At 43.0% G+C, this 26435-nt stretch overlaps 1 protein-coding gene across 6 annotated transcripts; it reads right to left on the bottom strand.

Annotated features, from left to right (window-relative positions):
• Nucleotides 1-894: 894 nt before the first annotated feature.
• Nucleotides 895-14252, bottom strand: CD22 (CD22 molecule). Of its 6 annotated transcripts, none has more exons than XM_037129522.2 (14): nt 14067-14247; nt 11676-11731; nt 11045-11419; nt 9772-10080; nt 8346-8621; nt 7909-8169; nt 6569-6826; nt 6102-6365; nt 5756-6019; nt 4369-4465; nt 4109-4184; nt 3792-3916; nt 3294-3378; nt 895-2996 (listed from the first exon to the last, which is right to left on the bottom strand). In XM_037129522.2, the coding sequence occupies exons 2-14, from the start codon at nt 11707-11709 to the stop codon at nt 2865-2867; spliced, it is 2556 nt and encodes an 851-aa protein (XP_036985417.2). In that variant the 5' UTR covers nt 11710-11731; nt 14067-14247; the 3' UTR covers nt 895-2864. The 6 variants fall into 6 exon arrangements, 5 of the variants coding, with proteins under 5 accessions (XP_036985417.2, XP_036985416.2, XP_036985418.2 ...); XM_037129521.2 differs by having other exon boundaries at nt 8289-8621; nt 14067-14246; XM_037129523.2 differs by lacking the exon at nt 8346-8621 and having other exon boundaries at nt 14067-14246.
• Nucleotides 14253-26435: the final 12183 nt, after the last annotated feature.

The raw sequence follows: 26435 nt of genomic DNA, 5'->3' as shown, positions 1-26435 counted from the left end.
GTGGGGACAGCATATCAACAACTTCCTCTAAAGAAACAATCTGTTTTCTTTTTCTACTTTAGTCACTAAATTAATTCCTGGTCACCTCCCTTCCAAGCACCATGGATGTTATTGAGCCCATCTCTTGAAATGCAGAACTTTCCACCTGTTGTTTAGGATTTTCTTTTTGGAAAACACTGAGAAACTGACAGAACTAAGGGAAAAATCAAAAGCAGTGCCATTTCACCTCCTGTAACAAGTGTTTGGGAGAAGAGCAAAGCTGGGTGTAAAGCAAGACATCAAATCTTTGAAATCTCTGCTCCAGGCTCACCCACCTGGTGGTTCAGATCTCGGGCCAGTGCCACCTCCTCAGAGGGCCTTCCTTGATCCCTCCATCCAAACAGGACCCTGCCCTGCTCCAGTCCCTCTGTATTCATCGTGTGTTCTGTTTATTCAGAGCACTCACCGCTAGAGACATCAGATTTACTAGCTCCTGTGCTAGAATGTTGGTCAGTGAGAGCCAAGATTTCTGTCTGCTTTGTCCATGGCTTGTTGCATACCTAGTGATGACTCGGGGAGCTGAATAGTCATTTGTCCTGGTCCAAGGTGGTGAGATCTGGGCTTGGGTAGAGGGATGCCCGTGGTCTACAGTCTCTGAACCTCTGAGCTTCCTGGCCACCTGCTATGCACACCTCAGCTGTGCCTATGGGTGGCTACATCTCTTGGTCAATTGATCATGAAGTAGATTTACGTCAGCAGCAAGGCTCAGAGACAAGATGGAAAGGTACTCCCTGGTTGCCAGGAATCCAGAGCCAAGCCTCATCAGGCTCAGGTCTGACTCCAGCCTCTTCAAGGGGACCCTGCCCTAAAACCCTTCAATTATCCCAGAGATCCCCAAATTAGGGCGATGTCATATCTTTTTGTTTTGAGATTTATTTTTAGAGATAGGGAAGGGAGGGAGAAAGAGAGGGAGAGATATATCAATATAAGAAACATCAATTGGTTGCTTCTTGTAAGTGCCCCAGCCAGGGACCAAACCTGCAACCCAGGCATGTGTCTGGGATCAAACCAGCGACCTTTCACTTTGCAGAATGACACCAAACCACCTGAGCCACACTGGTCAGGGCTGTCATATCTTTTTTGTACCCTAATAACTGGTTCTGTGCTGGAGGTATTGTCATATGTTCAGGAAATGTCTGCCAAATGAATGATTGAACGACACTGGACCTCATTTTCAATACGGACCCCCCCAACCCTATCCTTCTCATTTAAACAGTTCTTGGAGTCTTCTCTTGCTCCAGAAAAACTGGTGGTGCTCACAGGAAATCAAACTGTGGACAAAGTGGACTGATAAGAAATCAGTGCCTTGCCTTGCATAACTCCAAGGATGGCCAGAACCTTCTCTTCCTTTTGAGACCTTTTGGTATTGAGCAGATGGGAAAATGGAACAGGAGGGAAAGGTGGCACTTTTGAAGCACCTGCCATAGACAAGAGTTTTACACTCCTCTTCCTGCTGATTGATTAGCCACCTGTTCCGGACCCTAAGGAGAATGGGCTTTTCCCCATTGGCAGAAGCGGGAGAATGGGTGGGGAGAGGTCAACCTGAGAAATGAAGGGGAGCTGGAAGGACCTAAGTGGAAAATTGGAAGCAGTGACCATAACAATGAGCTGGCTGTGAAGGAGTGGTGACAGTGGAAGGGAGAAAAGCTATGAGGTTTCTCAAGGCAGCTGTGGATTGTAAAAGAACTTGGCAGGGATACTTTTGAGAACAGCTGAGTAATGAATTGGCTTGCCCTTTTTACTTTCTTCAAGAGATGCAGATAAGATGGGAATTTGGTTTGGGGAACTTTTGGCTGTCATGTAAGGCTTCTTATAATGAGACTCCAGCAATATAAGGTTATACATCATTTTCTTTCTTGAACTTGCACAATAGACGTCTCCATTTTACAGAGGAAGAAACTGAGGATCAGATAAGCTAGCGAACTTTGCCTACAATTTTGCTCAGCTAGTTAGGTAGAGGAGACAGGGTCAGACCCAGATCAAGTGCACTCTTTGCAACAAGATAACAGACTCTTCAGTCTGAGGACTTGATCATGAAATTACCTTGATTCCTATCCCTTCTCCCCGAGCCTCATTTGTGATGCCTTCCCCATGTCCCTGTCCTACTCTGATTCTACAGACTGGAAATAGTTTACCAATTCTTTGGAGTAATATCTGAGCCATTTTTATTGTGTAGCTCTGTGCTTATTACATGTTTGTCCACATTGGTGTATGTCTCAGACCACGAGACCCCTGAGGGTAGGACTGCAGCTCCATGGAATGCCTCCCTGACAAATAGAGGAGAAACCAGCACTGGGCAGTGCCTCTTTCTACCCCATTTCTGTTCTTTTCCCTGGACTTTGATCCATAGGCAGAAATCAGGCATAAGATTAGCAAGCAGGGCTATGAAAGTGGGGCAGGAGTCGAGTGTCAAGGGGATGGGGAGTAAAAGAAGAAAAACTAGTGACCAGCTGATCCTAGCAGGGATATAGCCAGTTGAGGGTGAGATTTAGGAGGGGGTAGGTGGTGGCAGATGGCTGGGAATGGGCAGGGGGATTTATACAGTGCAGGGTAGATGTTTAGATGAGTTCTTGGTGGGGAAGGGGAGTGAAAGAAAAAAAGGGACCTGCCCTTTTGGATGGATGGGATAACCAATGTTAAAAAGAAAGACTGCCTCTGGGCCATGCCCAGAATTCCCTGTACTAACTGGGAGTGCTCTAATCATGTGTCTGTGTAAGGGGAGGCTGTGTAACTTCTCAGCTGAGCAGTGGGGGTCAGCTGCATGGGCCATGACCACCCTGTCCTCTACAGTCTCTAGGCACCTCCACCTCAGGCAGTTTGACCCATTAGTGCTTGAGGGTCACGTATTCCACTCCTTCTTGACTCAGAGGCCGCTCACCAATTCCCAAATGAACCAGCTCTGAGTAATGTATCCCTTCGTCTTCTGGAACATCTGGAGTCACATTCTCATAGTCGCCCTGAAAAAGCCACGTCATGGTCAGCTCGGCTTCATGGTCCCCAGCCTCACACCATCTTCTTTCTCTGCCACTCTCTCCTTGACTCCACTAGGAGATCAAGTGCCCAGTCAGGGTACTCTTATCCAGAAACTGGCAGCCATTGGCATCTCAGATTGGGAGGTGCCTGCCCCCTGCCTGAGCAACCTCTCCACTGCCCAGCCTTTGGTGCCACTGAGTCCACCCAACTGGCCCCATCTTGGACTCACAGCTGAGGCCAGGTTCTCTACTCTCCTACTTCTCATAGCCCTGCCCTCTTACCACTTGATGCTTCTGCACCACAGAGTAAGTGACCGTGTTGTCCCTGTTTAAGGAAGTTCTCTGCATCTCAGAAGTTCCTGCCTCTCTGAAAGACAGGGCAGATAGATGATCACAAATGAAGCATTTCTCATGAACTCTCCTCCTTCTTTTAATTCCCCTAGACCCTAAGAGCAACCCAGCCTCTCAGCTCCTTATGTATATGCCTAATGCCCACAGTAGGAGCTAATGTGGCAAATGAGTGGGGGGGGGGATGTATATACCACAATCTTAATTTTGGTGATAGAGACTCATTCTGGACATAATTTCTGTTGGCTTGAAGGAACAGATCCAATTCCTGAGACCCATTACTTACTGAGGGAACAGATTGTAATGGAATGAGAAAATGGGTATATAGTGGTGCTTGGCATGAGCTTGGCATATAGATGGCAGGTGGGACATGGGCCTTTCCTCCCACAGCCCTCCCAGGTGCAGCTGTCACCCTTCTGGGGCCTTCCATACCCAATCCTCGGTGTGTCAGTCTCGGCAATGGGAAAGCGCAGAGTAGCATAGCTGATGGAATCTTCCATCACTGGGTTGTAGCAGCCCAGGGAGTTGGGGCCTTCGGAGAGCGGGGCTCTTCTAACCTGTGAGGGAGGCAAGTTTTCAGCTCTCACCGCTCCTTTCCCCACCATAGTTCCCTTCCCCTGGCTGCTGACAGCCCAGGCTTCTCCACAGTAGTTTTTATTCCCTAACTCCCACCCCCGCTCCGCCACTCCACTTTGTTTCTGTGCTTGACTTTCAGGTCTTCCCTGCACTTTATCTCTCTTCCATCCTACCTTTCTATTCCTCACAAAGAAGCTCTGTGCACTGGAGTTTTCCTGAAGCCCTTGTTGGCTCTGAATCCTCTTCCAGCTAAGAAATAAAGACCTGCTCATTGAGGATCAAGGGAATGGGGACAAGACCCTATGGAATGAGCAAGCTGGGGTCTACATGACTGAGTAACTGGAGTTACTCCCTGGAATTGGCTGAGGGAGAGAAGAGGAGAAGGGGGGAAAGGAGGAGGGGGAGGGAGAGGAGGGCAGTGTGAGGAGGTCACCTTCGATGAAGCTTGACTCCCAAGAGTGGCAGGAGGAGGATGGCCAGGAAGAGCCCCATTCCCAGGGCTACTTGCTTGCTGATGGTCTCTGGGCTATCTGATGAAGAAAGGAGGACCATCTGTTGATGACACTGTCTCAATCAGATACCAGACCACTCTGCCCTGGTATTCTCCTGGAGGGTATCCTTGACTTCTCTTTGTAGAGCTCTGTCCTTTTGCCTGAATGACTTCCACCAGTGGGGACAGGATGCAGACAGAGAGGGAGAAGCCAGTCCCTGCCCTTTGGACTTGCCTTTAGGAGGATAGCTCTTTTTCATGAGGAGCTCCTGCTTTGTGACAGGCAAGGGTATACACAGAGCATGTAACCCTCATAAATGCATACAACATCTTCAGAGGGCACTTTGGCCATACTATTAGAATTTCAAACCACTGTCTTTTGACCCAGCAATTTAGTGTAGGAATTTATCTTCCAACTATCTTTGTAGGGTTTCCCTGAGCAAGAGAGTATACACACCTTGAAGAGGGCACTGGGTAGTGAGTTAAGCAATATCCATACACCAGAATATAGCACAGCCCTCAGGGGGAAAAAGGTAGGTTTCCAGGGTGTCTGCAAAGTGGGAGACCCAGGGAACGTGTTTTTATACAATATAATACATTTCAAAGTCACACACTCAGGCTATTTTCCTTTAGTGTCCAACTTTGCAGGCAGTGACCCTCTAAATTTAAAACCACGGCACCAATCATTAAACTGAAAAAGTATAACAAATAAATTAATTCTTCCCTATTCTTCCAGACTTTTTATAAAACCTGTGTCTGCACTCTCCAAATGGTGTTAATACCTGGGAAAAAGAAAGTTCAGGACCAAGTATGAGCCCTGCCACCATCTGTGTAATGAAGGGTTATGTAGACACGGATGTACAGATACAAGTTGCACAAATAAAGAATTCTCCAAGGAGATGTAAACATCTTCCAACAGTGCAGGCTTAGAGGGAGGGGCAGAGTTCTTGGGGAGTAAGAAAGAAGAGGTGTCTGTATTTCTACTATTTGCTATTTTATGCTGTTTTCAACGTTTACCATGTACTAGTACAGTCTTTTAAAAAAAACACTTAAGTTTCAAACACATAGAACAAGGGTGATACAGAGTGACAGAGGGACGGACCCAGTCAGAACTCAGGGTGTCTGGAAGATGGAAACAGTCTGAGAGGGAATCCTCCTGGAGAGAGTCAGGAGGGGCAGGAAGGAGGGAAGGCTGGTGAGCTATTTGCAGCAGGGGTTGCCTTTGAGCACACAGGCTGGGCTGGCCTGGCAGAACAGGGAGGGATGCGCAGCCTTGGAGCAAAACCACAGGAGTGGTCAAAGACAGAGAAGAAGAGGAAAGGAGCCTTACAGTAGACAGTGAGGATTCTTGGGGGTGACTGGTCCATGCCCAGTCGGTTGGCCCCCTGGCACCAATAGGTGCCTGAGTGCTGGACCTTCACAGGATCCAATCTCAGCATCTGATCATCATGGTGAAGGTTTTGGTTATTCCAGTCGAACCAGGTGTATTGGGAGATGGGAGGGTTGGCATCACTCTCACACGTCAGGACTGCCTTTTTTCCCTCCATCACACTGTCTTTAGGGCTAATGGACACCTGTAGCCTCCTAGGTGCATCTGCAAGGAGAAGTGAAATCAGGATCCAAGTAGCCAGTTACCTGCCCTTCTCTGCTGTTAGCTTTCAGGTCCAGCTACTCACACAGCACTTGGAGCTTCCAGGCTTCAGATGTGCTCTGTCCTATGGAGTTGTTGACCAAGCAGTTGTAATTTCCAGCATCTTCTGGAGAGATGGAGTCAAAGCTCAGATCTCTTCCTTCCTTCAGAAATATTCCATTTTTCTTCCAGAAGAAGAGGACATCAGTGGGGTAACTACTTGAGAAGTTACATCGGAGGAGGACTTGGTGGCCAGAGTGAATCTCAGAATCAGGGCTAATCAGCAGGACCTTGACACCTCTGGGGGCATCTGGAGAGCAAGAGCCTCAGTCTGACCTCTTGGGTCCTATTCCCTCTTCCTGTCCCCAGGACTTCCTCTCCTCTTGGTGCTGAGGCCTGACTCTCATCCCATAATTCTCTGTGAGGATTCTGGGCAAAGCTCCAGTCTCCTCACCCTCAAAGCCCTGTATCCCACCTTGCCACATCCCAGATGCCCCTGCCTGGGTCACTCACACTGGACATGCAGGTTGACAGAGGGAGACCATGAACACCACTGGTTACAGGCTGCACAGGAGAATGGACTGGCATTCCAGGGAACTTTCTGAATCATCAGCACTCCAGGCATTATCTCTTTCCAGGAGCCTTGGGATTTCCATTCATATCTGATGACACTGGGGTTACTGGAAGTGTAGTTGCAAAACAGGGTCACACTGTCTCCTTCTCGAATTGGTGTGGGGTTTTGAATCACCATGGTTACCTCTTTGGGGGAATCTGGGAGAAAATGAGAGAAATGGGTGAGGAAAAGTCAGCTGTTCATAATACCTGTTCCTTTCTGCTTCCTCTATTCCTTCTGCCTATCCCCTGAACCCACACAGTTCCTAAATTAACCACAGGAAGACTCACGCTTCCGTCTTGTTCCCATGTGAGGACAGAAACCCTGCCCTTCCTATTTGGCCTGGTTGTGGTTAGAGGTAGGATGGTGCATTAGCTGGGAGCATGGCTCTGGCAGAGAACATGTGGCCCTGTTTGTTGTCTTTGCACGGGTCTGGGGCACACTGCGAGGTGGCTGCAACATGAGTGGTGGTGATTAATAATAATAATAATAATAATAATGTACAGCTCTGGAACCAGACTATTAGGCCCTGCCACTTGGAGCTGTGTGACTATGGCCTGCAAGACTCAGTTTATTCATCTTAGAATAAACTGAAGTCCTAAAAGTATCAAACCTCATGGAATTGTTGCCAGAACAAAAGAAGATGATGTCCTTAGAGCAGCGTAGGAAACACTCAATAAACATTACTGCTGCTGCTGCTGCGGCTGCTGCTATCATATATTGGCTTGTCTAGATGTTCCAGATTTGTGTGTTCCCATCAGCATATTTGGCCCAGACATTGATTTCCCAGGGTTCAAGGATAAAAACTATAGATTCTCTTTATCCTGAGCTTGACTCAGTGACAAGACTTACTGTGTTAAAAAGGGTCTGATGATAGAGAGGTAATGACACATATTGCCTCATTTCTCCTCAAAAACTTCAGGACCCCTTCTAGGACTCAGCCACTGCCTAGTGATGCCAAGCCTCTGTTTCCCTAATGGGACCCTAGTATCGTGCAGCTTATTCATTCAACAAACATCTATTAAGCACCTACCACCAGCCAGGCCTTATTATGGTGCAGAGAATACAACTGTGAACAGCAACAGAACACCCTTCCCAAGAAGATTACATGTCAGGAGACCCTGGCTTTTGTTTGCTGTTCATCCTAGGACCAAGGAATCCTCTGCACTCATTCGCCTTCCTCCTGTATCTCCTTCCACAGTTTCTCCCTCTAGAACCCACATGCTCTGTGTCTACTCACACTGGACATCCAACTCAGCTGCTTGGCCAGTTTCTCCTGTGCCAACACTGTTTTTTGCCAAGCAGGAATAATTTCCAGCATGCTCAAGGAAGACCTCTGGGATCTGGAAGGTCTTGTCTGTTCTCGATATTTCAATCTTATTGTGATACCAGGTATAATTTATTGGAGGAGGATAGGCCTGTGATATACAAGTCAGGCTTATTTTACTTCCTTCTTTAGCTGGTGAGACTGTGATCTGAACTGTGGAAGGTTCTGGAGCATCTGCAAAAAGGGGCAGAGGCAAGTGTGGGAGGTGAGCAGAGGCCATTCCTGCTGACCTCTCAAGGGCCTTGGTTCCACCCCCTAACTCCCTGCCCTTCCACAGCTCCCAGGAGGCTCACAGTGCACTTGGAGGGAAACTTCTAATTTTGTTGAGCCTATTTCATTCTGGGCCTCACAGTGATAGTTTCCAGTCATCTGCTTGGTCACTGAGGGCAGACTTAGCATGACTGTCTTCTGCTCCAAGTTCAGTGTCTGGTGCTCACTCAGAGGGTTTCCATCCTTGAGCCAGTACATAGCCTGGTACTGTGGGTTACTGCTGATGATCTGGCACTTCATGGTAACAGAATCCCTCTCTTTCACAATGGCTTCTCCAGGACTCGTCATGTTCACAGAATTCCCCTCTTTCACAATGGCTTCTCCATGAATGAATGTGATCTGCAATTTTGGGGAGTCTGGTGGAGCAGAGGGACAGTGGGGGAGGGGACAGAGAATTCTCAGAGGGTGTCAAGTGGTGAGAAGTTGCCTGGATTTTCTTCTGATAAAGCAGTGGCCTGCATGTAGCACATGAGGTGTGCAGCCACTCACTGTTACCCCCTGTCAGCATGGGCTGGCAACTGTCACCGCCTCCCACTCATTTCTGCTCTTCCCATCCTCCGTTTCCAAAGGTCCAGTCACCACCAGCAGCCAGCAGCATTCCTAACACTGCCAATTAGTCCTTGCCTCTCCTTAGCTCGAAACCATTCAATGGATTCCTCACTTAGAATAAAATTTAAAACCCTGAATGTTGCCCACAAGCTCAAGTGCCCTGGTTCCTCTCAACCACCCTGTCCTATACTAGGCCCCTAGACATGGTGCTGGGTGGGGTCTGTGGTCCCTTGCTTGTCACAGACACACCAAGTTCCTACTTCAAATCTTTGTCCTCACTCTTTTCTTCTTGGAATGTTCTCAAAATTATCTGCCTGCCTCAGTCCCTCCCTTCACTCAAGTCTCAGTTCAAATTCACCTGCCTCACAGAAGTCTCCATCTCTTACTCCCTCTTTCCAACCCCTGCTTTATTTTTTTCTTAATACAGTTAGCACTACATACTGTTATATTCTCTATTTCATTAATGATCTCTTTATTGCTTGTCTTTCCCATTACAGTGCTATCCCCACACGGGCAAGAATTTTGCTCACTGCTGTCTCCCCAGCAACCATAATACCTGACACCTAGTATGTTTGCAAAAAATATCTATTGAATGAATAAATGAGGCAAAAAATAATGATGTGAAAAAATTCCTTCCCTCTCTCTCTAAAAAAGAACAAGAAAATCTAGCCAGATGATCCCAAAATCATGTGATTAATCCTCATAGCTTGAGGATAGATTAAAATATTTTATTCTATTATACCAAAGCAGATGCTGGCTGAAATGAATTAGTTTCCTGACAACAGGGATGGTGGAGGAATGAACCCAGCTAGGCCTGGACCACCCCCAGATTCAGGGGCCCACAGACTGCTTATGATTCCTTCTGTGGAGGTTCCTGCTACTCTGGGTGCTCACTGAGGTGTTAGGAGAAGAGGACAAGTCTCTTATCCTTCCCATAGGAGCACTGGAGAGACTCACGCTTTACATCTAGCTGCACCGTTTCCTGAGAGAGAAGCCCATCTGCACTATCTTTCCAGAGCTGACAGGTTAGTTTCTTGCCATGGTCGGTCCACTCTGGCTGAAATTTGAGCTGGTTCCAGGTAGAGACAGTCTTGGGGCTCAGGGAAATTGAGTGGACAGAGGAAAGATTATGTTGCATCCCCTCCAGGGACCACTGCAATTTGGTCTGGTACCCAGGGCAGGCAAAATCCAGTTGGCAGGTCAGGATGACTTCCTGGAGCTCCCGGATCTCTAGAGGGAGGTGAATTCGAGGTGGAGGAGCTGTCTCTGCAAAAGAGTAAGAACCATGCTGGTGGTTGGGGAGACTGAGGACTGCTGCATACTAGCTCCTTACACCTGGCTTTAGATGCCGTGCCCCAAAATAACTCCTCAGGAACCCCTTCCCAGTCTATCTACCTCTCTCCAAGTCTGCCCTCTGCTGTGAACCACTTTCACTCAGCTGAAGCACCCTCTCTGGAAGGTCAAGGGCTGAACCTCCTTAGGAATTACATTTCAGATTTTGTAGTTATTTTATTCTCACTGCCAAATGTTTGCTTTCTAAATGTTTTCAAGATTGCTCTTCCTGCCACCCCTAAGTGAATTTCACCAGTTTAGTTCAACATGCATTTCTTGGCTTTGATGATAAGCCTGCATTATTTAATGGCCTCACCCCAAACAGCATTGCTTTAGTGGGTTCCTTTAGTAGAGCAGGACTGTGGGCAGCCAATCCCAGCTGTCCCAGCACCAGGCCACCCTCAAACTGCATGGCCTGAAACTAAATCTCTCACCCGAAACATTAGGCTGCCTAGAACCACCCACCTACGAGAGGCTATGAAATGGAGTGAGCACATGCTCTGGGGTGTAGGCTCCAGAACTGTGTTTGATCCACGTCTTACATGTGTGTCATTTAGCCATGAAGAGCCACTTAGAATTACACACCAACATTAACACATTGCAAGATTTTACTTCAAAATCTAGAGTTTTATCTCCTTTTGAAAAATTGGGTAACCTAGAATCTAGATTACAGAATGGGCAGAAGCTGAGTGACAGGTGGGATACTTAAGAAGGAGCAAGTGCTTATGCTCCTATTTGGCCACAGCCCCATGTCTGTGCTGCCTGAGCCACCTGCTGGCGCCCCCTGCCTGACCTCTGCAGGCAATCTTGTCTGGGGCCACTGTCCCAGGAGTTGGTGTTTCCCGCTTCCCTCCTTGCCCCTGCAGAGGCAGAAGACCCCCATCCCCCATGGCCTTACTGGATATGTTGAGGACTATCTTGTCCATCCATTTGTCATTCCCCGATGTCACCCTCAGCCCCAGCTGACCGTTGTCTTGGGCATTTACAGGGTTGATGTGTAGGGTACAGTTGGATTTGTTGTCTCCCAGGAATTGTACCCTTCCCTGAGAGGAAGATGTTCCAAACTTTTTCTCTTCATAGAGGACTGTCCCATTGAAATTCTTGGTCTTGCTGTCCCACTCATAATTCTGATACACAGTCAGGTTATCCAGGACCTTTCCATTCCCTGGGATTGTGTAGAGGCAGGGAATCCAGATGCAGGCCCCGTCCCAGGCGTAGAGGGTTTCCGGGTGTTCAAACTTCCAGTCTTGTGAGTCAGAGAAAGCCAAGTATTCTGGAACCCACCACAGTTATCAGAAAGCATTATTGAAGGGCATAGAGATCTTTCAAAGGAGTAAAGAATCCCCTCTAAAGAGAGAGGGAGAGACACAAAGAGAGCAAGACACAAAGAGAAATGCATATATATACATGTGTCCACTGCCTGTCCCACCCTACCCTGCATTTACTCTTTTCTGCCCCAGATCTTTTCTCCTTCTTCAGCTCCACAGTCTCCCCAGAACCCAAATACCACCCCAGCCCATAGTCCTTACCGAGAAGCAGGAGCAAGGGGCTGAGGAGATGCATGGTGTTGTGTCTAGGCGAGGGCCTGAGGCAGAAAGAGTGTGTCTGTGAGGCATCTGATCTCTTACTTCCTTCAGACAGCTTTTCTTCTTCATCTACTGAGCTCTGACCCTTTGTCCCTGATCCCTGGAAGCCCATGTCCAACAGTTGTATGGTAAGATGTGGGCTTCTGGAAACACACAGGGCCTTCTCTGCTTATGCTGTGCTTCTCCCACCAGCCTGAGAACCCTGTTGGGCTTGTCCCTCTCTCTCTTCCCAGTACTCGTTCCTTTTTTCCATCTACCCATCCATCCATGATTGTATAAACTTCCTAACCAGCTCTCGGGCTTTGAATAGCACCAGGTGACTCAGCACCGAAAGTGCCAGATCCTGGGAATCTTGGAGATCCCCTTGGGGCAACTAGTATAAAGGGGTTTACATAGGCGAGACACATGCCCAAAACTTGATTTTAAAGACCAGAAAAAAACAACTTTAAAACCAGTAATTAAATATGATATTAGGAGAGCACTTAAAGGGGTCTGAAGGGACTTAGGATAATATGGCCCCTCTCAGTTGTCTCCAGGGGATGGGTAGGAAACATAAATCAACCAGGTGGGGACAAAATCGTGGGTCACGCCTTGCATGATGATTATCACAGCCTAGGGGATGACTCTCTCAGGTCTAGCTAATTGTTGCCAAGTGGGAATGTAGGCTCATTACTGCCTGATCTTCCACTGTTTTAAGAGAAGTAAGAGGCCAGATTGCCACGTGAAATGTCCTGCTTTAAAAACAACAAACAGCCCTGGCTGGTATAGCTCAGTAGATTGAGCATGGGCTGCGAACCGAAGCATCACTGGTTCAATTCCAAGTCAGGGCACATACCTGGGTTGCGGGCCAGGTCCCCAGTGGGGGCCATGGGAGAGGCAACCACAAACTGATGTTTCTCTCCCTTTCTTTCTCCCTCCTTTCCTCCCTCTCTAAAAATAAATAAATAAAATCTTTAACAAACAAACAAGCATGCTGTTGGTCAAACGAAACCTGTCTGTGGACAGGACTAGAGAAAGTCCAAGGGCTGCCATGTGCTACTACTGCTCCCTCTCTCCCTCTCTCTCTCCCTCCCCCTCTGCAGTGAACTGACCTGCCACCTTACTATACTTTTACAAAGTTATATTTACATAAAGTTAAATTTAAGTCCCAATTTGCATGGCTATGCCCTCAGTGTCAGTCCCCAGGGAGCAAGGCAGGATGTGCCCACAGAGTGTGTCTCCGTTCTCAGCACAGGTCCTGCCCCTCCTATTTACCCAGCCAACATTTCCCACACATTGACTCCCCCACCCAGCCACTGGCTGTGTGGCTTCTGCCAAAGGCTGTTGGGTATCCAGTACCTGGTATGGGGAAAGCTAAGCTGCTTGCTGAAAGCAGGAAGGAGTCTGTCCCCAGGCTTAGTGGCTGTGCAGGCCTGGCCCAGGCAGGGGTAGTGATATGGAGTTGGAAGTGGGGAAGCCTCTCCAGGCAGAGCTGACATCAGCTCTGTAAGTGCTAACAGTGTTACACACAAAAAAGTCAAGGTCAGATCCGTTTGAGAGAAGCTAATTTTTTTTTAAGTAAAATAGGACTCTTTACTGCAAGTCTTTCAAAACCTTTAATCACAGTGTGTGTGTGTGTGTGTGTGTGTGTGTGTGTGTGTGTGTGTGTGTGTGTGTGATACATCACCCAGCATGGTTGTTAGAGCACACTTCTTTAGCCACACTTCTTTACTTTGTTCTCCATGAAAATGTTGATGGGCTTGCAGGGTCAGTGTTTTGAGAGATGCACTTTGGATATCTTTTGAGTTTCTACAAGATTTGTGGCAAGGGCCAAATTCCATGCCCTGAAGCAAAGACTAGCTTCCCATTGCTGGGCCGCTGTGCCCTCAGCTGCCAGCAGCCACCAGCCATGCCCTCATTGAGAACTGGCTTTCCAGGATGAGTGGCAGAGGGGCTTTGTGCTTACCTGAAGGAGCTCCAGAAAGTTTCTGGGGCAAAAGAAGTGGACTCCAGGCCTGGAACTGAAAGGCTGCTGAGGTTTAGTAGAACTTGGAGGCTAGGGGCGGTAGGCAGTAGGCAAAGACTAAGGCCAAGGCCACACGGTTTAGGACTTCAGAGCTAGCCTCCCCAAGTTTGTGCTTTCCTTTTGAGCATCGAGTGACCCATTTTATTCTCAGAAGACTCACCAAGCCCAACCAAGAGATGTTCAAACACAGGGCTCTACAACCTGCTATAACACACCAAGAGAGTGTGGGGGTCCTCACTATACTAGCAACCCCAAGAATTGTGCCTGACACACAATAGCTGCTCCATACTTGCTTGCTGAATGCAAAAGAGAACAAAATAGTTTTTTACCTGTTTCCTGGTGTCTTCGCTCTTCAGAGATCCTGGCAGCATCTGAGAGTAAAAGGGGAAGCACAGCAAAGTTTCTGGTGACTGATTTTCACCCTCTTTGGCCACACCTCCTACCTTTCTGTGGCTCTGAGGGTGACTAAGAGGCATGATGAATTGGGGAGTGGAGAAATGAGGCAATGAAGGAAATATGGGCAGGAGTCAGATTGGATGAAACACTCATCTATGGTCAATTTTTTGTTTTAGTGCAAGAAGTTTCTTCATCAGTTGAGTTTCAGAGCAGGATCCTCTACAACTTCCCCTCTATCTAGACCTTAGGAAGTGCTAATGACTCAGTCCAAGCAAATGAGAACTGCCAGCCTGCTGAAAAAGGCACAAGTCAACTTGAAAGTATTTGTCGTTTAGTGTCACCATCCAATTATTCTCATTCCTGTTACGTTCCCTCCATAGTCTTGAAAAGTAGGACTCTGACCACTGACACTGATGTTTCAGCAGCCCCCAAGGGTTGAGAAAGCACACAGATATCAGAAAGGAAGAAGATAAGTTATGTGAAGTGTTATTGAATGCACAAGTCTTGAAACCAAAACCTCACCACTTTTCTCAGGTGTCTAGTCTGTGTTGAGATCAGAACTAGATCAACAAAATAAGCAAGCAAGCAAAATATAACCACAGACATTGAAATTAAAGACAAACTGACAGTAATCAGAGGGGAGGTAGAAGGGAATAATGAGGGGAAAAGGGGGAATGGTTTTCAGGAACATGTATAATGGACACACGATAAAAACCAAAGGGGGGTAGGATCAAGGGTGGGAAGTGGGGATGGCTGGGGGGGAAGTGGTGGGGGGAAAATGGAGACAACTGTACTTAAACAGCAATAAAAAATGTGAAAAAAAGGAACTAGACAATAGGCAAAGCAAATCCTACAGATGATATGGGAAGCTTCTGAGAAATCTTCACTCTGACACTACTACACTCTACTGACTGCCAGGCATTAAGAAGGAAATAGAAGGAGCGAAGGACAAGTTCTTCAAAAAGCAGTGATGTTCTGGGAGGTTCTAGGTACTTTTGCTGTAGCATCCTTGCTGCAAGGATTTTTGCTACAAATGTTTCTGCCACACAACTAATTGGCCATAAGGCAATTTTGCCATAAAATTATAAAAAATAAAAAAGAAATGTTAAAAATGAAATTAAATATAAAATTTAAAAGGCTTTACAGGGAAATAGAAAATATTTGAATACATTTAAAATGTGTGTAAATTCCTAGCAACATTGTGCAAATAACTGACTTTATTTTGTACCTAAGCACTTGTCTTTGTTCTGTGGGAAATGTGGGTTCAACTCTGCACTCACAAAGAGGGCCTTTGGCCTCTTATTTTCCCCCAAATATAGTATGTGTTCAAAAAAGGAAACCAACTTTTGGGGAAAATCATCACCTGAAAGAAATGCTAGCTATTTTAACACCAGCACCATGTCTACTTATCACTGTACAGACCAATGTGAGGATGGCAAAGACTTATTTATAACACAAAAATGTCAGTAACTGCAAACACTTTGTCAATGAAGAAATGAAACCAAACAAACAAAAACACCAAACATTTTTTACAGTGGTTGAATGATTAGTAAATAAAGAAATGAAACCAAAAATACTAACAAAAAAACAAACTGTCAATCAGTTACTTTATCTTTTTATGGCAAAATGGCCTTATGGTCAACTAGTTATGCAGCAAAATGTCTGCACCAAAGATGGTATGGCAAAAATACTGGACACAGTTCTGAGAAGATGGAGTGGATGTATTTTCCCTTATTTATTCTTCTAAATACTACTAAAAACCCTGGAGATTACAAAACAAGCATAAGGAGACTCTGAAATGTGGAAAGAAAACACACTGGTTAGGGACCTCAGGACCTGAGGAATGGTATGGCAATAAATTCCACAGGTTTCCTCTTTGCTTCATATATCCCAGGCTGAATTGTGGAGAAACCAGCAACTGGAAATACCAATAGGCCCAGATGAAAAAAATTCCAGCAAACTTCTGCTCTTCTAGCCCACGAACCAGGAAAGGGGCAGTCTAGGTAGAAATCCTTCAGGCAATAACTGCCCTACTCTAGAAAAACCTGAAGCCTCACCCCTATGCACTGACAGCAAAGACTGAGTGAGGAGCCTAGACTTCTTTAACAAAGCTCCTCAGGCCACTCCCTGATATTCCATCTAAATGATGCCAGAGGAGGCTGAGTCTGGAGCTGGGCCCTCCATTCCTCTGGACTCTTCCTCTCCACAGTGCCAGTGGAGACCACACAGGTAGCCTGAACATTCACCCCAACCCAGTGGTAATGACACATTTCTCCCTTCCTCCCCGAGAGGTGGTGTAAGAGAAGACTAATGGACAGTCGGGACATCTACCATCACTAAGTGGTAACAAGACCACCTCCTGTAGTGGAATCTGTGTGGAAGACATGTGAACAGCTGTAATAAAGTATCCCTCCCCTTTCCCAACTAGAGTGGTAATAGTGGGTGTCTAATGGGGAACATGAACCCCCACCCCTTCAATCTTTGCCATACTATTGAACTTTCCAACAATAACAAGGGACCTTCACTTCCCAGGTGTCAAAGGAGGCTGAATGCAGAATCTGAACTCCTGCCCCCACACGCAATAGTGAGGCAGTACCCACTTCATTTCGGTGGAGCAGTGTCAGGGTGGCTTGCTCTAACACAGATTTAAGGAAGATCCAGTCCTATGACATGAGGCCCCAAATTCTAGGTTTCCATTGAAAAATCCCTTGTCATACTAAGAACTGGAAAGTTCTCAAACTGAATTAAAAAAGATAACCAACAGACACAAATGCTAAAATGACACAGATGTGAAAATTATCTGACAAAGATTTTTAAACAGCCATCATAAAAGTGATTTCATGAGCAATTACAAACATGCTTGAAACAAATGAAAAAATAGAAGGTCTCAGCAAAGAAATAGAAAATATAAAGAGAACCAAAACCATTTTAGAACTAAAAAATACGTTAACTGAAATAAAAACCTTAATGGCTGAGCTCAATAGCAGAATGGAGAGTACAGAAGAAAGAATCAGTGAAGTGGAAATATAATAATAAAAATTACCCAATTTGAACAAAAAAGAAAAAAGAGACTGAAAAGAAAAAAGAACATTTGTGACTATAAGATCTAACATTCACGTCACTGGAATCCCATAAGGAGAGGAGAAACAGAGTGGAGTTGAGAAAGTATTCAAAGAAATAATGGCTATAAATTGTTCATAACTTGACAAAACAAAAAACATGTATCTAAAAATTCAAGAAGCTGAGCAAAGCTAAAATAATATAATCCCAAAGAAATCCATGCCAAGACACATAATAGACAATGAAACTTGAAAACAAACACAAAGAAATGACACATCACCTATAGAGAACAAATTAAAATGACAGTAGTTTTCACATCAAAGCCATATAGGCCACAAGGAAAGGAAACAACATTTTTTGGATGCTGAAAGAAATGAACTATAAGCCCAGAAACCTATATTTAGTGAAAATACTTTTCAGGAAGGAGGGCAAATCAAGACATTCTCAGATAAAGGATAACTAACAGAATTGTTAACCAACAGAGACCTGTTCTTTAAAAATGACTAAGAGGAATTCTGTAAACAGAAAGAAAATGATTTTTTTAAAGAATCTTGAAACATTAGGAAGGAAGCAAGAACATAGAAAGAACAAACCTATGGGTAAATACAAAAGAATTTTCTTCTTGAGTTTTCTAAATGATCTTCGATGGTCAAAGCAAAATCTATGTAAACTGTGTAATGCTGTTCTCAGTGTATGTAGAACAAATATTTGAGACAATTATATTAGAAGTAAGAAGGATAAAGGTATGCGAATGGAGGAAAGGTTTCTAACACTTCACTTGAAATAGTAAATGTTGAAACCAGTAGACTGATAAGTTATATATAATGTAATAGTTAGAGCAACCACTAAAAAACTATACAATGTGACATACTAAAAAACATAATAGATGAATGAAAAACTGGAAGTTTAAGAATTGTTCAAGGAACCCAGAGGAAAGTAGGAAAAAAGTAAACAGAGCAATTAAAAACAGAGCGAATAAAGAGAAAATAAAAAGTAAAGTGGCAGACTTAAGCCTTAGCATTAAGTAATCACATTAAATGTAAATGATCCAAATACATAAATGAAAAGATAGAAATTGACAGAATAGATGAAAAAACATGACCCAAATATATGCTGTCTGTAAGAAAATAACTATAAATTTCATTATATAGGTAAGATGAAAATAGGATAATGTACAAAGGTATATAATGCAAACATTAGTCAAAAGAACTAAGAGTGGTTATATTGATAACTGATAAAGCAAACTGCAGAACAAGAAAAATTACCAAAGCCAGAGAAGGATATTACATAATAAGGAAAGAGTCAATCCACCAAGAAGACACAGAAATTCTAAATGTGTATGCACCAAACAATAGGATTGCAAAATATGTGAATAAATACCAATAGGAATGAATGGAGAACCAAACAAGCTCACAATTATAGTTGAAAATTTTAACACTCCTCCCTCAACAATTATTAGACCAACTAGACAGAAAATCAACAAGGATACATAAGAACTCAACAACACCATCAATCAACAGGATCAACTGACATTTGATATGTAACCATGGAACATATACCAAGGTAAACCAAATTTAGGGTGATAAAACCAGCCCCAAAAAGTCTGAAATAACTTAAGTCATACTGAGTCTATTTTTTGACCACAATGAAATTAAATAAAAAATCAATAACAGAAAAATAACAGGAAACCCCCAAGCACTTGGAAACTAAACAACACACTTCTTAATAATTTATGAGTCAGAGAGGGATTCTCAAGGAAAATAAAAATGCACCAAACTAAAAGAAACTGAAAATGGAACTTATAAATTTTGTGGGACAGGCCAAAGCACTTGAGGAAAATGTATAATGGTAAATGCTTACAGTCAAAGAAGAAAAGTCTCTAATTGATAATATAAGATTCCATCTCCAGAAACTAGAAAAATAAGAGGAAAATAATCAAAGCAAGCATAAGAAAGGAAATCATAAATATAAAAGCAGGAATCAATGAAGTTTAAAACAAAAATAGAGAAAACAGAATATCTTGTCCACTGAAAAGGTCAACAAAATTGACCAACCTCTAGTAAGACTGACAAATAAAAAAGAGAGAAGACAAATTGTGAATTTCAAGAATGAAACAGGGAATATCACTATAGACACTGTAAACATCAAAAAGATAATAAGGGAATACTATGAAAATTCTACCCACATAAATTTGACAATTTAGATTACATAAATCAATTTCTAAAAAAGTACAAACTACCATAATTCACCTAAAATGAATTAGATAACTTGAATAACCCTATAACTACTAAGGTAATTTAAAACTTGAAAAAGAAAACTCCAAGCCCATATACTTTTCCTGGAGAATTCTATTCAACATTTAAAAAAGAATTAGCACCAATTCTAGATAATCTCTTTTAGAAAATAGTAGAGAGAATGTTTTCCAGTTCATTTATGAAGCCAGTATTACCATGAAGCCAGATTTAAAACAAAAACCCAAGAAAACAAAGATAATACAAAAAAGAACATGACAGATATATACTCCTCATAAATATAGATGCAAAACTCTTTTTCTAAGATTTTATTTATTTATTTTAGAGAGAGGGGCAGGTAGGAAGAAAGAGAGGGAGGAAAATATCAATGTGTGAGAGAAACATCAATCAGTGCCTCTTGCATGCGCCCCAAGCAGGGACCAGGCCCACAACCCAGGCATGTGCCCTGACTGGGAACTCAACCAGCATCCTTTCACTTTGTGAGATGACACTTAATCAATTAAGCCATGCCAGTCAGGGTTAGATGTAAAAATTCTTAACAAAATATTAGCAAATACCCCTAGATGGGTGGCTCAGTGACTGGAGTATCGTCCTGTACACCAAGATTGCAGGTTTGATCCCTGGTCAGAGCACATATCTAGGTTGCAGGTTTGATTCCCAGTGGGGGCACATGCAGGAAGCAACCAATGAATGTTTCTCTCTCACATCAGTGTATCTCTCTCTCTCTTTTCCCACCTTCTCTTCCTCCTCAGGAGAGATAGAGATAGAGACAGAGACAGAGATAGATATAGAAAAGAGATAGATAAATATGGATATGGATATAGATATAGATATATAGATATATCTAGCTATACATATTATGCACTATAACCAAGTTTATTATTCCAGTGATGCAGAGTTGGCTCAATATTTAAATATCAATGAATTTAATGTCATATTAATAAGATAAAGAATAAAATTAACATAATTACATACATTTTGTTGCAGAAAATTAATTTGACAATATTCAACACCCATTCATTATAAAAACTCTATGAAAACTAGAAATAGAAAGGAAATTCCTCATTCTAATAGCCTATGACTAACCTACAAAAATTGTAGCACTAAAAGACTGAATACTTTCTCCCCTAAGATTGAGAACAAGGCAAGGATGTTCACTCTTACCACTCCTCTTCAAGATAGTACTGGAACTTCTAGACAGCACTATTAGGTAAAGAAAGTCAATAAAAAGCATAAAGATCTGAAAGGAAGAAATAAAACCATCCCTATCTGCAGATAACACAGTGGTCTACATAGAAAAATCCCAAGGAACTTACAAAAAATTCTCAAACTAATGTGAGTTCAGCAAGGTTACAGAATGCAAAGTCAACACAAAAGTTAATCATATTGTACTAACGATGAACATATGGAAACTGAAATTAAAAATAAAGTCCATTTATAATGACTTAACAAAAGAAATAGGTATAATAAATCTAACAAAACATATATAGATTCATATATTGAAACCTACAAAGCACTGCTGAAAAAAATCAAAGAACTAAATAAATACCATGTGAATGAATTGGAAGATTAACCGTAGTAAAGAAATAATTGCCCCCTGAAATTATATACATATTTAATCCAATTACTATCAGAATCCCAGCAAGATTTTTTGAGCTGTGGACAATGTTATTCTAAAGTTATACAGAAAGATGAAAGAACGAGAATAGAAAATATTTCTGAAAAAGAAGAATAAGGGGGAAGAAATCACTCTGTCTGGTTTCTTGAGTTATTATAAACTAATATACAGTAATCAAAACTGTGTGGTATTGGTGAGGGTATAAACATATAGATCAATTGAGCATACTAGAGAATATAGAAATAACCTCACACAAGTATGATCAACAGATTTCTGATAAAGAATCAAAAGCAATTCAATGGATGAAAGATAGTCTTTTCAACAAATGGTGGCAGAGTAATTAGATATCTATAGGTAAAAGATGAATCTCAACCTAAACCTCATACTTTATATAAATATTACCCAAAGTGGATCATAAATTTACATATGAAACATTAAATTATAAACTTTAGAGGGTAACATGGGAGAAAAATTTGGGGACGTCTTTCTTAGATATGAGACCAAAGCATGACCTCTAAAAAATCAATAAATTGGACTTCATCAAAATTGATCTTTTTTTTTTCTCTGTGAAAAATCTTGTCTAAAGAATGAAAAGAAAAACTACAGACTGGGAGAAAAAATTGTGTACCACATACCTGCCAAAGGACTCAGGATGACTATACTATATAAAGAACTCTCAAAACTCAACACTAAAGTAAAACAAAACAAAAAAATCAAACAATCCAATTAGAAGATGGGCAAAGCGATGAAGAAACATTTCATGGAAGAGGGTATATAGATGGTAAATAAGCACACAAAAGGTGTTTAACATCACTAGTTATTAGTGAAATACAAATCAAGAGCATGATAATATATCACTACATACCTATCAAAACAGCTGAAATAAAAAATGACAATATTATCCAGTCAAGAAGAGAGTGTAGGCAGGCATGGTTCATCTCATTGTACAACCACATCAAAATTACAACTAACACATAGAACAACCATCAATCAGAACCATCAGAAATCAAGTTGAATGAAAGTCTGCCAACTACAAAATTGAGTTGAATAGAATTCTGAAGCTATGGATTTAAAGAAACCACATCCATCCAGACTGGTAGGAGGGGGCACAGTTACAGAACAGGGTGGTCCCATACCCACGTGTGGTGGATGAAAATTCAGGAGGGTTATCTTGGTAGTGAGAAGTCCCAGCCTAACACCAGGCCTGTCAGCCTAGGGTTCCAGTGCCAGGAAGATAAGTCCCTACAATTTTTAGCTGCAAAAACCAGCAGAGACTGAGCCAGTGGAAAAAACTGCTGGACCCCAAGCAGTTCCTCTTAAAGAACTTACACACAGACTTACCTATTCAGACTCACACCGTTAGAGCTCCATCACTGAGGTACCAGCTCTAAAGACACCAGTAGTATGCAAGGAGAAATATAAATGTCTGGCATTAAGGTGAGCAGAGGCCATTGTCTTTTTGCTGAACCCTCCAGCCACAGAGCCATTCATATGAAAAAGAAGCTTGGGTGGGCCCATAAGTTGGGGGGGGCGGAGTCTCTGGGGATCTCCAAGGTAGGTCAGATAGTGTTAATCAGGTTCATGGAGTCTCAGATATGGGAATCCATATCTGAGTCCCTTTGCTAAACATTTGTTAAACATAACCACAATCCCTTTGCTAAATCCTCTGCCCACAGAGCCAGCAAGCTAGTGCCATAGCTAAGGCTCCATCAACCTGGCTAACACTGTTTGACCTACCATGGAGATCTCCAAACACACTGCCCCACCTAATTTTTGCACCCACACAAGCTACTTTTACATATGAATGGCTGGTCTTGGCACATGCTGCTCAATTTTCTAAAGCCTATCAAACAAGCAACAGCTGGCTTCAGTGAGCCCCAGGCCTAGCAGTAGCAGTAGCCAGCTTGGACACACAGCTTTGATTCACTTAGGAATCTCCACACCCGGCACAAGTAGCAGCCATCTCAGATTGCTTTATAGCTTATACAGGGTACTCTGGGCAAAACACAGGAGGGGGCTGACCTTGGCCTGCACCATCCAGGAAACCCCAGGGTCAGTGCACCCAAGTGCAAAGTTTCATATTTAAAATGCCAATAGTTAAAGATAAAGCATCTTAAAAGCATCAAGAAAAAAAGCAGTTAATAACCTATAGGGGAGTTCTCATAAGACTGTCAGCTGATTTCTCAAAAGAAACTTTGTGGTCTAGAAGGGATTGGCAAGAAATCTTCAAAATATCTGACAGACCATGTTGGAGCACCACCACCCTGCCCCTGCTTGGCTGATCCTTCACAGAGGGCGGAGCTTGGTGATCAGTGGTCAAAGCCAGTCCTTGAACCTTATGGTCTGGGTAAATCCCTCCAATTGAGCTGCCAACAGCAACAAAACCTCAATGATAAGAGGAAAATGTACTTAGCCCACATGAATGGCACATCTCAAGTACCCAACTTGGGTTATAGGGAATGCTGTGCCAGAATGCTGTGCCACTAGACCCTATAGGACACTTACTACATTAGGCCATACTACTAAGATATGAAGTCAAAGCAGATCTTACCTAATACATAGAAACAAACACAGGGAGGCTGCCTATATGGGACAAAGAAACACGGCCCAAATGAAAAAAACAGATCAAAAGTTAAGAAAAAGAGCTAAAAGAAATAGAGATAAGCAATCTATCAAATGCAGAGTTCAAAACACTGCTTATAAGGATGCTCAAGGAACTTAAGATCTCAATAGCATAAAAAAGATTCAGTCTGAAATGAAGGATGTAGTAATTAAAAAAAGAACAATTTGCAGGGAAACAACAGTAGAGTGGATGGAGCCAAGAATCAAAACAATGATTTGGAACATAAGGAAGCACAAAACAACCAATAAGAACAATAAGAAGAAAAGAAGAATAAAAAAAATGAAGATAGTATAAGCAGACTCTGGGACAACTTCAAGAGGTCCAACATTCACCTCATAGGGGTGCCAGAAGGAGAAGAGCAAGAGCAAGAAATTGGAAATCTACTTGAAATAATAATGAGAGAAAAATTCCCTGATTTGGTGAAAGAAATAGACATGCAAGTCCAGGAGGCACAAAGAGTCCCAAACAAGATGGATGCAAAGAGGCCTACTCCAAGATACTCCAATCATAATTAAAATGCCAAAGGTTAATGTTAAAGAAAGAATCTTAAAAGCAGCAGGAGAAAAGCAGTTAGTTACCTACAGGGGAGTTCCCAAAAGACTGTCAGCTGATTTCTCAAAAGAAACTTTGCAGACTAGATGGGATTGGCAAGAAATATTCAAAGTTGTGAAAAGCAGAGACCTATGGCCAAGATTGCTCTATTCAGCAAAGATATAATTTAGAACTGAAGGGCAGATAAAGAGCTCCCCAGACAAGAAAAACTAAAGAAGTTTATCATCCTCAAACCATTGTCATACAACATGTTAAAGGAACTTATTTAAGAAAAAGAAGATCAAAACTATGAACAATAAAATGGCAAAAAATACATATGTATCAACAACTGAATCTAAAAAACAAACTAAGCACACAAGAACAGAGACAGAATCATGGATATGAGAACATTTTGATAGTTGCAAGATGGAATGAGGGTGAGGGAGAACAGGTGAAGAGGTGAGGGGATCAAAGTACAAATAAGTAGTTACAGAATGGCCATGGAGATGTAAAAAATACAGTATAGGAAATGGAGTAGTCCAATAACTGATACACATGACCCATAGACATGAACAATAGTGTGGGAACTGCCTGAGGGAGTGGGAGGTTCTGGGTGAAGGGAGTAAAGGGGTAAAATCAGGACAACTGTAATAGCATAATCAATAAAATATAATTAAAAAATAATAACAATATAAAGTGCTGGTAAGGATGCAGTAAAACTGAGTCATTTATACATTACTGGTAGAAATGTAAATACAGTATAGCCACTCTGGAAAATTGTTTGTGAGTTTCTTAAAAAACTAACAAAATACACCTACCATATGATATAACTATTGCACTCCTAGGCATTTATCCCCTCGCATATGAAAACTTATGTCTACACAAAACCTTTACTTGATTGTTCATAGCAGCTTTATGTGTTATAGCCCCAAACTGGAAACAACCAACATGTTCCTCACTAGGCTAAACCAATAGTGATACATCTATATATGGAGTGCTACAGAGCCACAACAAGGAACAGAGTACTGATACATGCAACAACATGGACAATTCTGAAGGGCATTATACTGAGTAAAAAAAAAAGCCAGTCTCAAAGGGTCACACTCCAAATGATTCATTTTATGTAACATTCTTGAAATGAAAAAATGATAGAGATGAAGGACAGATTACTAGTTGCCAGGGGTTAGGGATGGTGGGAAAGGGAAGTGGGATGTTACTACTTTGTAGTAACCAAAGGGTTCCATATCTTGATCATGATAGTGGTTAAAAGGACTTCAAACTATACACACATATTTGGGCCAACCCCAAATTCTTGGTTTCGATTTTTCACTATAATTATGTGAGAAGTAATCATGGGGGAAACTGAGTAAAGGGCACACCGAATCTGTTTTCTTTTCAATTTCCTGCGACTCTATAAGTATTTCAAAACAGAAGTTAATAAATAAGACAGTGATCTCAATGGGGGTTCCCAGTCAGGGGACAGGGTTCCAAAGGTCTTCAGCAGAAGACCCACTGAGGACTTAAATCCCTACTCATCACCCAGAATGAGTGTCTGGAGACCTCTGCTGGCACAGTTCCAGGCACTGCTCATAGTCCTGTAACAGGAGAAAATTGGGTCATAGGCTCATGGATGTGCCTTGATTTCAAGAGGCTACGGGCTGCAAGAAGAAGGTAAGGGTCAGGGAGCAGAACTCCTGAGAGCCGTAGCTTTGATGCCTTCACTCTTCCTTCCAAAGAGGTAGATGGTCTCCATTTTGGGTGGTCTGTCACCATTCCACACCTACCAGGGAAGAAATGGAGCCAGGCAACTTGGTGCCCCTGAAAGGCCTGGGCTGTCACTCCTCTCCAGGCTGTGTAGCCCCCTGAGTCCCCTGCCCAAGACTGTAAGATGAAGATAATGGTAGTGCCTTCCTCACAGGCTCGGTGAGGTCACACACGTGATGCACACAGTCACATACATAGCCTATGACAAGCTTGTGGTAAACAGACCTGGGTTCAAATTTCAGTTATGCCATCTGTCAACTGCGACCTCCCTCAGATTCCTTCCTAAGAGTGATGCTTATATTGGCAGTACTGATTTTTCAGTGCACTGAAAGAAATCACAAGCACCCACAGCGCTTCCACAGGGGCTGTCACAGCAGGAGCATTCTGTGAAAGTGAGCTGTCACTTATTGTCAGTTATGCACATTGTCACTTACTCTGCTTGACCAACACTTCA

The sequence above is a fragment of the Artibeus jamaicensis genome, unplaced genomic scaffold, assembly GCF_021234435.1.
Source record: "Artibeus jamaicensis isolate MK-2021 breed Jamaican fruit bat unplaced genomic scaffold, CSHL_Jam_final contig_470, whole genome shotgun sequence".
In the NCBI taxonomy this organism is placed as follows: domain Eukaryota; kingdom Metazoa; phylum Chordata; class Mammalia; order Chiroptera; family Phyllostomidae; genus Artibeus; species Artibeus jamaicensis.
The sequence above is the reverse complement of the archived record's forward strand: the minus strand, read 5'-3'. Positions and strand labels throughout refer to the sequence as shown.

Coding starts and splice junctions, on each gene's coding strand:
- CD22 (XM_037129521.2), bottom strand. CDS start 11,709: ATGCATCTCCTCAGCCCCTTGCTCCTGCTTCTCG. Junction 8,170..8,288: donor AGTTTCCCTCCAAGTGCACT/GTGAGCCTCCTG, acceptor CCCTTTTTGCAG/ATGCTCCAGAACCTTCCACA. Junction 4,466..5,755: donor AAGAATCCTCACTGTCTACT/GTAAGGCTCCTT, acceptor TTTCTTCATCAG/ATAGCCCAGAGACCATCAGC.